Raw genomic sequence first — 12,279 nt, forward strand, 5'->3', positions numbered from 1 at the left:
GTCTCTCTCTTTCTGTATCCCTATGTCTTCTTTCCTCTAGCTCTGTCTCCCTCTCTTTCTTGCTGTCTCCCGTCCTATCCAAGTCCAATTATCACCTTTTAGCTATTGGCTTATGCTCCTCCCACTGTCCTTTCTTCCTCCTGCCCAAGCGTTTTTATTCAGACACATGCCAGCTTTTTGCTCATACCTTGATGAAGGGCTCAGGCCAGAAACGTTGGTTGTATATCCTCACCTCCTCCGGACACTGAGACCTGCTGAGTTCCTCCAGCAATTTTCTCTTTTTAACTATAATCACAGCGACTGCAGACTTTCGTGTTTCACCATTGGCAAACTAGTAAAGACTGGCAGCGTCAAAAACACCGTTTAAAGCAGTGTATAAATCACTGTGTTCTAATTGGGAGATGCAGAACATGTACTTTAAAAAAAGGCAGTACTGCCAGAACTGCCTCAATGGCAGGTGACGCCGCTGATATGGACCCGGGGAGAGAGGGTAGCAGAGATACAGCACTCCACCGCAGGGTTTGAATCTCCAGTCCTACTACTGATGGTGCAGTACAGGCTTTAAACAGCCTGTTAAAGGTGCTGACAGCATTTTATTTTTAAATCCTGGGAATGCAAGGCCTGGTCCCAAGATGGCAGCGCTTGTGCTGGCAGTGGCCTCAAGGGGTTACAGACTCTGGGGAAGCAAAGGATTGGATCAGGGCACAAAGGGGAACATCCCTGTTTGAGAAGGAGAAGCAGAGAAGACGACCCGACAGGACAGTGACCATGGTGACGGACCAGTGAGGGGTTCTGCAGCTGAAGGACACGCAGGTGACAGTCTGTTGTCGATTCAAGGCGAGGAACCCATGCAGGCTGAGGGCTGCTGGTGATGAGATTAAAGGACTCATTCCAGGCTGTGGACTGTTGGAGATTGGCTCAAAACCGGCTAAAGGGATACCAGATATCGGAACCGGAATGTGAGAGTGTGCCATGGACAGGAGGAGCTCTCCAGGGAACTCGAATGCTGAAGGATTCCTGATCAAGTTGGAGGTTTGGGTCTCGAACTCGGGTTGCCGATTGTTCAGACTTATGGGAGTACTGGAGACAAATCCACGGACACTCAGTGACTCTGTTTTGCTTCTCTTTCTCTGACTGTAAGGAGTGTTGGGCAATTTCAGTTGATGATGAATCTTTGTCCTATGGGTCTAAATGCAATATTTTAAGTAATATTACATCTGTTTTATTACAATGACAACAAAGGAATCTTGAATTATATTTCCTACTGCATGGAACTGCTGATCAACATTCAGTACATCAATACGAAAGCTTCATATATAATGCAAGAAGCTCATTCCATTCCGTACAAAATATTTCATCCATTTCTTCCTCCACGCCATCTGCCGATTTCGCTTTCCATTATATTTTTTTTCTCAATTTATCCCACTTACAGCACAGTTGGCGTAGTAGTTAACGCAACGCCTTTACAGCACCAGTGATCGGAACCGGGGTTCGAATCTCGTGCTGTCTATAAGGGGTTTGTTTGTTCTCCCCATGTCTGCGTGGGTTTTCCCCAGGGGGTCCGTTCAAAATGTACTAGGGGTGTAAGTTCATTGGTATAAATTTTACAGCAAGGACTCGTGTTACCGTGCTGTATATCTAAATTTAAAATTTAAAATTAATTCACCCAAAAACTTCTGTATTGCTTTCAGTGAACTATCTTGTATCCACCTCGCTTATACCTAATTCCACCATCTCTGCCCAAAATTATACTACTCAGCCGACGATTACTTACTCTCAAGAACTGATTTGGACCACAAACAATTTGTGTCTTTGGCAAGTAAAACAGTCAGAAAAATGAATTTGATCAGAATGCTTCAATTGGAAGTTTTTCTCATTTGAATATTAGCAGAAACCTTGGTTAACATTGAGGCAGGTTTCTTTTCTTTCCCTTTACCACAGATAGTCCATAGACTAGTGAACAACAAAATAACTTTTGTTTAACAAGACAATTGTGTATATGTGTGTCTCCTCTATCCTGCACAATTACATTCTCAGGTCAAAAAAAGTATTTAAATGGGTCCAAACTAATTAAGCAGAGAACATCTGAACAAAAGGCAATGTTTGGACTCTAAAGTTGAGCTAATTGCTCAACTAGCAATGGAGCCCATCACTTGGTCTCAGTCAGAACCCAAAGTTTAACTATAGGTCTCATTAAGAGAAATTACTATTGTGAGGTAGTTTTCAGCATGTTGCTCCTTTTGATTCAAGCACCTTTTCTCATCATAAATCTTAAGAAAGGACCACACCAAACCTATCTATTAACATCAGGTCACAACCAACCTTACGGTCTGTGGGAAAGCAGCATCTAATTTAATGATACTTGGATTCCAAGTAAAAACACAAAGCTGGAGAAACTCAGCAGGTCAAAAAGTGTCCTTGATGCAGCAAAGATAAAAATACATGAGGCCTTCATTAAGGTATGTACAAAATATGAGCAGGTCCCTGCCACATTTTCCTCATATCTTGAAGGGTTCAAGCCCGAAATGCTGATTATGTATCTTTGCTACATTAAGTTCACCATTTGACCTGCAAAGTTTCTCCACCATTGTGGTCTTTAATGCAGCTAGCAAGACCAACTTTTTTTTTGAACATTTTATTTCATTTCACAAATGCTTAAAAATAAATTTCTTGATTAAAAACATTAGAATTAATACGTAGTGAATTTTTTTAAAAATTTCCCCTCCCATCCTCCCCTCAACAACCCAATAGAAAAGAAAAAAAAGAGAACATCTAGTTATTATTTATAAAAACTTACTAAAATTATCAAATAAAGTCTAACATATCTTAATTTTTAGGAGTCAGAAGATTCAGGTTGGGCGATTACAACCTAATTCCTATAATTTGATTTCCAAATCTTTTGAAAAATTTCATTTATTAGGTAAATTTTATGTAATATTTTCAAGTGGCATACAATGACCTATTTCAGTATGCCATCTATTCATTCCCAAATATGCATCTGACTTCTAAGTTACTGAAACACATTTTCTAGCTATCACTAGAAATTTGATGAATTCTTTTTGATAATTATTTAATTTCAATTTCAATTCTGTATCAATAATATTCCTAAGTAAAAAAATTTTTTCGATCTTGAGGAAACTTAACTTTTGCAACTCTTTCCAAAACATAAACCTAATCCTATCCAAAAGGGCCTTAATTTTGAACAATCTCAATTAGAATATAAAAAAGTACCCATTTTTTTTACTGCATCTAAAACATTTATCTGAAAAATTAGAATTTAATTCATTTAATTTCTGTGGAGTAAGATATAGTTGATGTAAAAAAATTATATTGTACAATTCTGTACCGGACATTAATTGTCCAGTCATGTTATCCTGACAAAGTTCTAACCAAGTTTCCTCTTGAATATCTATTTTTAAATCTTTATCCCATCTATGTCCTGACTGATGAACACCTGATTTATACTTTCATTTTGAAAAATTGTATACATAATTGAAATAAACTTTTTAATACTTAGATCTGTGATTAATTGTTCTAAATACCTTTGTTCAGGTAATATCAAATCTGGACCTAAATTATCTCTTAAATATGCCTTTAACTGAGAATATTGTAGTTTTGGATTCCATACTCACTTTTCAATTGCTCAAATGTCATTTCAAGTTGAACCTTGAAAACAATCTTTTATAGTCTTAATTCCTTTGCTAAACCAAATATCAAAAAAAAAAATTATTTATGGTAAAAGGAATAAGTTGATCCTGATTTAATATCATTCCTGGTACTTGAAAATTTCTTATTCCCATTTCAAAATTTATTTTATTCCGTATTTTAAAAATACGTTTTAACAAAGGACTATCTATCTCCAATATAAAACATCATTTTACTTATATATAAAATTCTCTGACTGATCTTCTCCTATTTTATTTATTTCGATATGAATCCATGTTGGCTTCTCTCCCTCTTGGAAAAAAAAAAGTAGAGAGAAACCTCAACTGTGCTGCTCTATAATTTTTAAAATTTGGTCATTGTAGTTCTCCTAATTCAAATTATTATGTTAATTCTTCTAATGCAACTCTTCTCATTTTCCCATTCCACATAAATTTCCTTATACTTATTTAGTTCTTGAAAATTTTTTTGATGGTATAAATATAGGTAGTGTTTGAAATAAATACTGCACTCTAGGGAATATATTCATTTTTATACAATTAACCCTTCCTATTAATGGTATAGGTAGTTCCTTCTATTTCAGTAAATCTTCTACTTTCTTAAGCAATGGTGTATGTCAATTTAAATAAATTATTTAAATTGTTATCAATTTTAATATCTAAATATTAAATTGTATCTCTCTGCCATGTAAATTTACTTTCCTTTTTACATTCCTCATAATCTGCCTTTACTATAGGCATTATTTCACTTATATCACAATTTATTTTGTAACCAGATATACCATATTCTTTTAATCTTAAATACAATTTACTTAATGACCATTCTGCTTCAGTCAAATATATTATAAATAAACTAATCCTATATTCTATCCTGTCTACTTTAAAGGCTTTAATATCATTATCAAGTGTTATTAATTCTGCCAAATTCTATTGCTAAATAAATAATGAAGGTGACAATGGACATCCTTGTCTACTTGATCTAGTCAATAAAAAGGATAATGATATTTGCCCTTTCGCTTTATCTAGAGCTTTGACCCAATTTATAAATGTGGGTGCTATCCCAAATTTTCCTTAAGATTTTAAATTTTAAAAATCTGATTCATCTATCAAATGCTTTTTCAGTGTCTAAAGTAACTACTACACTAGGTTACTCTCTTAACTGTACTAAATGTATTATACTCATTAACTCTGTTACATTATTAGCTAGTTTTCTTTTTTATCAAATCCAGTTTGATCCATATTTATTAATTTAGGTAAATAATTTGCTATTCTATTTGCTAACATTTTAGATATTATTTTATAATCCGCATTTAACAATGAAATAGGTCTATGTGATGATGGTTTCAGAGGATCCTTCCTTTTTTGGAATCACTGTTATTATTGCTGTCTTAAATGATTCTGGCAAATCATTTGTCGCACCCACCTGTTCTATTACTCCCATAAATGGAGGAATTAATAAATCTTTAAATGCTTTATGAAATTCAAGGGGAAAGCCATCTTCTCCATGAGACATTATTTTGCAATGCTTCTTTAACCTTCTTTTGAGTAAATGGAGTGGCCAATACTCTTTGATCTTCTCTGCATAATTTTGGTAAATTTATTCAATACAAAAATTCTTCTATTTTATTGTCATCTTTTAACGATTCTGACTGATATAAATTTTTATAAACCTCTAAAATTTTCAATTATTTCTTGTGATTTATAAGTAATCTAATTTCATTCTTAGTTGCTATAATTGTTCTAGATACCTGTTGTTTTTTATTGCCATGCAAGAACCTTGAGTCCTCTCTCCTAATTCATAATATCTTTTGCTTAGTTCTCATTATATCTCTATTTTATGAGTTTGCAAAGTTCTCCGACCTGATGCTACACCATCACATGACCCCCCCCCCCCCACCCACCCCACCCCCAACAAGATCAACGTATGGTCTTCCCTAAACAGCTCTTGAAATGACTGGCTGGCTGGGTTTAGAACCAACCAAAATACTCTGGGTCTGAAGTTATAGATCTACAGGGAAGGTGGATTCACTTTCCTGAAGGCTGTAGTTACATGGCAAAAAGCTTAATATTTCAGATATCTTAAATTTAAAATTCTCCAGCAGCAATACAGGACGACCCTGATTATCTGATATCGGATATTCCAAAATCCTCATTTATCCAAAATTCTTTTAAAATTATCCGATGTCGAATTTCTGATTTGTTTTGGATATCCTTTCATCCAATTTTTTTTCGGAGCTGAACTGACTGGGGACCTCGGGTTGCCAGCGGCAGCAGGGCCTTGGTGGGGAAGTGTCAGTGATTGGTAGCTGCCAGCATTTTTTTTTGGAGAGAATTAAACATTATTTTAATGCTTGAAAAGCCTTCCCTTGTTATTTGTTGTATTGGAAACATTTTACAAGTGATTTGATGTTGCTACTGGACTGTTTTTAAATAATGACCAGTTCTCTGAAAAAAAAATGTTTATCAAACATAGCCTGGCCCCAACCATTTTGGATAATTGGAGTTGTATTGTAGTGGATTCTTACATATTTTTAGAAGAACTAAGGCCTCCAGCACTGTGCTATCATAGCAATACACAAACCTAGGCTAATGCAGCACTTTACTTAACAAGTAAAAACACAATGCTGGAGAAACTCAGCTAGTCAAATAGTGTCCTTTACTTAACAAAATAGTTATAACTACAGTACTAGACTGAATTCCATAATCACAAATTTTTCCTAAAGTATGGTTTGATAGACTGCAAAAAAAAAAATCAGTTCCAATATGTACCTTATCATCAGGGCTGACACTGAAGCAGGTAATATCTTCTTCTTCTTCCTTCAAAGAAAATGGGAACATGAATCAATTCAAAGCAATGTATACTAATGAACTAGCTACCTTACAGAGTGATGTATTACATAAAAATATATTTCCAAAACACTAAATTATTTTGCCACAAACACAACTTATAAAAGGTAATATTAGGAGCCTTTGACTAAAGCAATGAACAGTTTCTCTAATGCTCTATATCTGTTACCCTCGAATAGAATAAATTATATAGTACTTTGTTGAGCATCCAGAATCTTGAAGGTACGAACCCCCTCCATCTGTCCTCAGCCTCCCCTTCCCAATGAACAAGAAGCTTGTCATTTGTTGTTTTTCATCTCTATCAATGATCTGGATGATAATGCAGTAAATTGGATCAGTAAGTTTGCAGGTGACACTATGATCGGAGGTGTTGTGGACAGCGAAGAAGGTTTACAAAGCTTGCAGAGGGATCTGATCAGCTGGAAAATGAACTGAAAAATGGGAGTTGGAATTTAATGCAGGCAAGCGTGAGGTGTTGAATTTTGGAAGGACAAACCAAGAACGGACACGGTAAATGGTAGAGCACTGAGGAGTGCAGTAGGATAGAGGGATCTGGGAATACAGATACATGATTCCCTGAAAGTGGCGTCATAGATGGATAGGGTTGTAAAGAGAGCTTTTGGCGTATTGGCCTTCATAAATCAAAATATTGAGTATATGAGTTGGCATGTTATGGTAAAGTTGTACAAGACTTAGGTGAGGTCAAATTTGGAGTATTGTGTGCAGTTTTGGGTAGTTTTTGCAGTATTTTATACAGAATAGAAAAAGTGCAGAGATTGACTTGGATGTTGTCTGGACTTGAGGAGCTGAGTTACAGGGAAAGGTTAAACTGGTTAGGACTTTATTCCCCGAAGCATACAAGAATGAGGGGAGATTTGATAGAGGTATTTAAAATTATGAGGGGGATGGACAAAGTAAAGGTAAGAGGGCATTTTCCAGGGTAGGTAAGATACAAACTAGAGGACATGGGTCAAGGCTGAAAAGGGAAAAGTTTAGGGGGAACATTTTCACACAGAGAGTGTTGGGAGTATGAAACGAGCTTCCACCTGAAGTGATAAATGTGGGCTTATTTGACAGGTACATGGATGGGAAAGGCAAGGAGGGCTATGGCTGGGTGCAGGTCAGTGGCACTAGGCAGAGAAATGGTTTGGCACAGACTAGAGGTGCTGAGGTGGCCTGATTCTGTGCTGTAATTGTTCTACTGTTCTATCTAAGCTCAGAGGTTTTGAAGGAAGGTCAGCGAGGGGGAGGTGATGCTGCCAAGCTGCAAATCATTAGGGTCTGCTAATAAGGAAATCTAGGATCCATTGTCAGAGGAAGTACAGAACTTTAATTTTGATTATGTTTTACTGATGTGATGGTGTTAAACAGTGAATTATAGTCAATTATAGTCTGACATCAGTGCTCTTATTATCCAGTTCATCTAACACACACAGAGAGGAGGGCCAACGACAAGGTGCTTACTGTGGACTTGTTGTGACAATAAGCTCATTGAAGTGAATCCAGGCTTTTCCCAAGATAGGAACTGATTTGCTCCATAACCAACTTCTCAAGGCATCTTATCACAGTAGATGTGCCACCAGCCATTAGTCATTGAAGAAGGTTGCCTTGCTCTTCTGGTATAATGGGTATTCTTTTGAAGTAGATAGGGATTCAGATCATAACAGTGAGAGGTTGAAAATATATGCAAAATCTCCAGCCAGTTGGTTTTAAAGTCACAGCCAGATATACCGCGTGGTGCAGACGCTTTTTGAGAATTCACCTTCCTGAAGGTTCTTTTCACGCCAGCCTCAGAAATCTGGTAGTCAGAGCCTTTGGGGACTTATTGTTTTCCATTCTAAAGTGATCATAAAAGGGAAGCATGGATAGAGTAGTGGTTAGCGCAATGCCGTTACAGCGCCAGCGATTGGGATTAGGGTTCGAATCCCATGCTGTCTGTAAGGAGTTTGTATGTTCTCTCTCTGATCGTGGGGTTTCCCCGGGGGCTCAGATTTCCTTCTACCTTTTGAAACTTACGAGGGGTTGTAGGTTAATTGAGTGTGATTGGGTGGCTTGGACTTGTGGCCCGATATGGCCTGTATGTCTAAATTAAAATTTAAAAAGATAACCGGATTTTTTGACAACTGGAAAATTGTTATAGTTGCATCAGCAGAATATTTGTATCGGCTGTTGTCAATCCCTGACACCTCTCCACCACAGTCACCAATCCCCAACATCTCCTCACTGCTGTCGCCCGTCCTGCTCGGGAGCCCGAGGTCCCCACTGCTACCTGGGAGCCAGAGGTCTCACTTCACCTTTAAGTAGTAGGACATTGCAGGTACATTCCCAGGGATTGTCTTCCAGCAGAATTTCAGTGACCCCATTGAAAGTGTATTTGACAGAAGGAGTGGGTAAGGGGAGCGGGGAGAGAGCGCAGCCCGGGGGAGCGGGGAGAGAGCGCAGCCCGGGGGAGCGGGGAGAGAGCGCAGCCCGGGGGAGCGGGGAGAGAGCGCAGCCCGGGGGAGCGGGGAGAGAGCGCAGCCCGGGGGAGCGGGGAGAGAGCGCAGCCCGGGGGAGCGGGGAGAGAGCGCAGCCCGGGGGAGCGGGGAGAGAGCGCAGCCCGGGGGAGCGGGGAGAGAGCGCAGCCCGGGGGAGCGGGGAGAGAGCGCAGCCCGGGGGAGCGGGGAGAGAGCGCAGCCCGGGGGAGCGGGGAGAGAGCGCAGCCCGGGGGAGCGGGGAGAGAGCGCAGTCCGGGGGAGCGGGGAGAGAGCGCAGCCCGGGGGAGCGGGGAGAGAGCGCAGCCCGGGGGAGCGGGGAGAGAGCGCAGCCCGGGGGAGCGGGGAGAGAGCGCAGCCCGGGGGAGCGGGGAGAGAGCGCAGCCCGGGGGAGCGGGGAGAGAGCGCAGCCCGGGGGAGCGGGGAGAGAGCGCAGCCCGGGGGAGCGGGGAGAGAGCGCAGCCCGGGGGAGCGGGGAGAGAGCGCAGCCCGGGGGAGCGGGGAGAGAGCGCAGCCCGGGGGAGCGGGGAGAGAGCGCAGCCCGGGGGAGCGGGGAGAGAGCGCAGCCCGGGGGAGCGGGGAGAGAGCGCAGCCCGGGGGAGCGGGGAGAGAGCGCAGCCCGGGGGAGCCGGGAGAGAGCGCAGCCCGGGGGAGCGGGGAGAGAGCGCAGCCCGGGGGAGCGGGGAGAGAGCGCAGCCCGGGGGAGCGGGGAGAGAGCGCAGCCCGGGGGAGCGGGGAGAGAGCGCAGCCCGGGGGAGCGGGGAGAGAGCGCAGCCCGGGGGAGCGGGGAGAGAGCGCAGCCCGGGGGAGAGGGGAGAGAGCGCAGCCCGGGGGAGCGGGGGGGGGCGTGCTGTAATGCTGCAGGTTAGAGATGTGAAGGATGCCTTCCACCTTGATACACGAAGATGCCCTCTCACAAAGGTCTGTCGTGGTATTTCCCCAGAAAAAGCCCAGAATGATTTGCAGCAACACAAAACATGGCAGCATTTTCAAATAGTAGTATCTGCCTCCCCACATCTCACCTCCACCCCCCCCCACCCATTTCATGCCATGAATTGCTTCGACTGGTTCTGTTGTTACAAAACTGGCACTAGCATGGCGTCCGAGTCCCACATGAGCACATCAGGAGAACTTGTTTTCAACTTATGACGTCATGTTGCCACCAAATATTTTTTGGATAACTGAGAATTTCAGTAAAATGGTTTTCGGATAATCGGAAAGGTTCTGTATGAGCATAAATGTGTTCGTGCCAAAATATGAGCAGTACAGCATCCCTTCTAGAACTCCTCACCTGCTCAATGGTCTTTGAAACTTTTCCTGTGGCAACATCCAAGATATTGATCTTTGTTCCACATGTGCAGAACATACATGTTCCATCTTTATTCATCTGTATTGGAAAGAGAACTTTTTTTAAATAATATGCTTCACATTTACTAAAAAGTTGTTTCCTACTTTCAACCTCATGTTGCAATAAACTACAAAATGGGTACTCTTGTGATAAAGAACAGATGCTGGAAGTGCTCAGAAAATCAAATGAGAGCATGACAGAGTATATAGAAATGTTTTTGGGTGATAAATTGGGAAAAGTTTGTTAGAGTAGGTCACATCCAAACACTTTAAAGCAGATCTTATTTGAAATACTGGAGACATAGTGGCTTCTCACACCTTTTTGCAAGAGCTTTGAAGAGTGCTCCAGAGACGTCACTAATGGATTACTGTTTATCAAGGCAACAGATGAAAGAGCAGGCTGGAGCCGTTATTGTCTGCAGGAGAGGTTTGCTGTTGTAAGAGGGTCATGTGGTTTTGCAAGCATAGAGATTTATACGGGCTTTCTCTCAGTCTCAGTCTTTGTGTGTGAGAAAGAGAGAGAGAAAAGCAGAGGACTTGACAGTGTCAGCCAGCAGAAGTTGCTGGGACTGAGACAGGACAAGCTTTTGGAAGACAGCCTGATCGAAGCCCTTCTGGTTCATGCAAGGGGAGAGGATTGGCTGTCTAATGTTTCACTTGAAATAAGTGAAACAAAAAGGAACTCTGTGGTGACCTGAAATAAATAGGTTTTCATCTGGAGAACCCTGATGGGGCAATTTTCCTCAGCAAGACACTGAGGTGACTGATGGAAATACATCAGTTGTGGATATCCTGGAACAACACATCTCTCTCTGAAAACCAACAAGAACCTTCTTGAGTGGTAACCATTTACCTTTCGAGCACCAAAGCCTGGTGAACTTTATACACGTTAAATTTTGTGCACAGTATAAGATGTGCCTGCAACCAGTGAACTTGGAGGAATGAGAAGTGAGATTGGACTGTGAATCAAAGAACTTTTCTGAACTTACACACACACATTACATACACGTGCACTTAGAATTAATATGGGGTTAAGTTAGGTAAAGTAAGTTAATAGTTATAAGTTAAAGTTTGATTCTGTTTTCATGTTTAAAGATAATTAAAATCAACTTTTGTTAAAGTAACCATTTGTCTTGGTGAATATCTATTGCTGCTGGGTTTGGGGTCCTCTGGGCTCGTAACAAGAGACAATCAAGGGCCTCAGCAGGCGAAGGAGCCTTTGATAGAACTTGCTCTTGACCAGTAAGGCCATCTTGAGTTTTGTCCCAGCTGACGTTGCTTGACCTGCTGAGCACAGTCATACAGCACGGGAACAGGCCCTTCCGTCCACACAGACCAAGTTGGAATTCCAGGTTTGTCCCATTTGGTCCATACATTTCAAAGCCTTTTTTTTTAATCCAGAAATCTGTCTAAGTCTTTTGAATGCTAGAATTGTGCCCTCTTCCAAAGTTTCCTTTAGAAACTCATTTCAGAAACAGATTACATTGTAAATTGCCCCCTTGGTCCCCCTTAAGCCTCTCCTTTCTCAACTTAAACCTATGCCCTCAACTGTGCCCTCTAATTCCAGAATCATCCACCCTGGGAAAGACAAGAAGCATTCACTTTTTCATAAACTTCTGCAAGACAACCTCCGAACCTCCAATGCTCTAAAGTCCCAAATTTTGTATAATTCTGTTTATATTTTGGATATCCAGCATTGCCAGTTTAACTGCAAATTCTGATGCAGAGTCATTGATTTGAAACAGAGTTAATGTTTTTCTCTTCCAATCGAAGCCACCTACTTATCTCCAGCGTTTGTTATTTCACAATTTTGACATCTGTAGAATTTCAATTCTAATGGGAAAAAAAACTGAATGCAAAATGAAAGATAAATTATGCTAGGCAGAGATCAAATGTGAAAGAAAATTAAGATACAAGATGGATGAAAACCTTATGAACAACTGCAAAGA

General features: G+C 41.0%; 1 protein-coding gene across 4 annotated transcripts in view; it reads right to left on the minus strand.

Moving 5' to 3' along the window:
* Positions 1-12,279, minus strand: part of tbl3 (transducin beta like 3) — an 89,442-nt gene that overhangs the window by 71,229 nt on the left and 5,934 nt on the right. For 2 of the 4 annotated variants that reach the window (XM_069906391.1, XM_069906390.1), the window contains exons 3-4: positions 10,275-10,370; positions 6,432-6,479 (exon numbers count right to left, since the gene is read on the minus strand). In XM_069906391.1, coding sequence (XP_069762492.1) covers positions 6,432-6,479; positions 10,275-10,370 — 144 coding nt within the window. Of the gene's footprint in view, positions 1-3,632; positions 3,702-6,431; positions 6,480-7,973; positions 8,347-10,274; positions 10,371-12,279 lie in introns of those variants that run through there. The other 2 variants (XM_069906388.1, XM_069906389.1) reach the window with 2 other exon arrangements.

This window comes from Narcine bancroftii, chromosome 12 (genome assembly GCF_036971445.1).
Source record: "Narcine bancroftii isolate sNarBan1 chromosome 12, sNarBan1.hap1, whole genome shotgun sequence".
NCBI classification, from domain to species: domain Eukaryota; kingdom Metazoa; phylum Chordata; class Chondrichthyes; order Torpediniformes; family Narcinidae; genus Narcine; species Narcine bancroftii.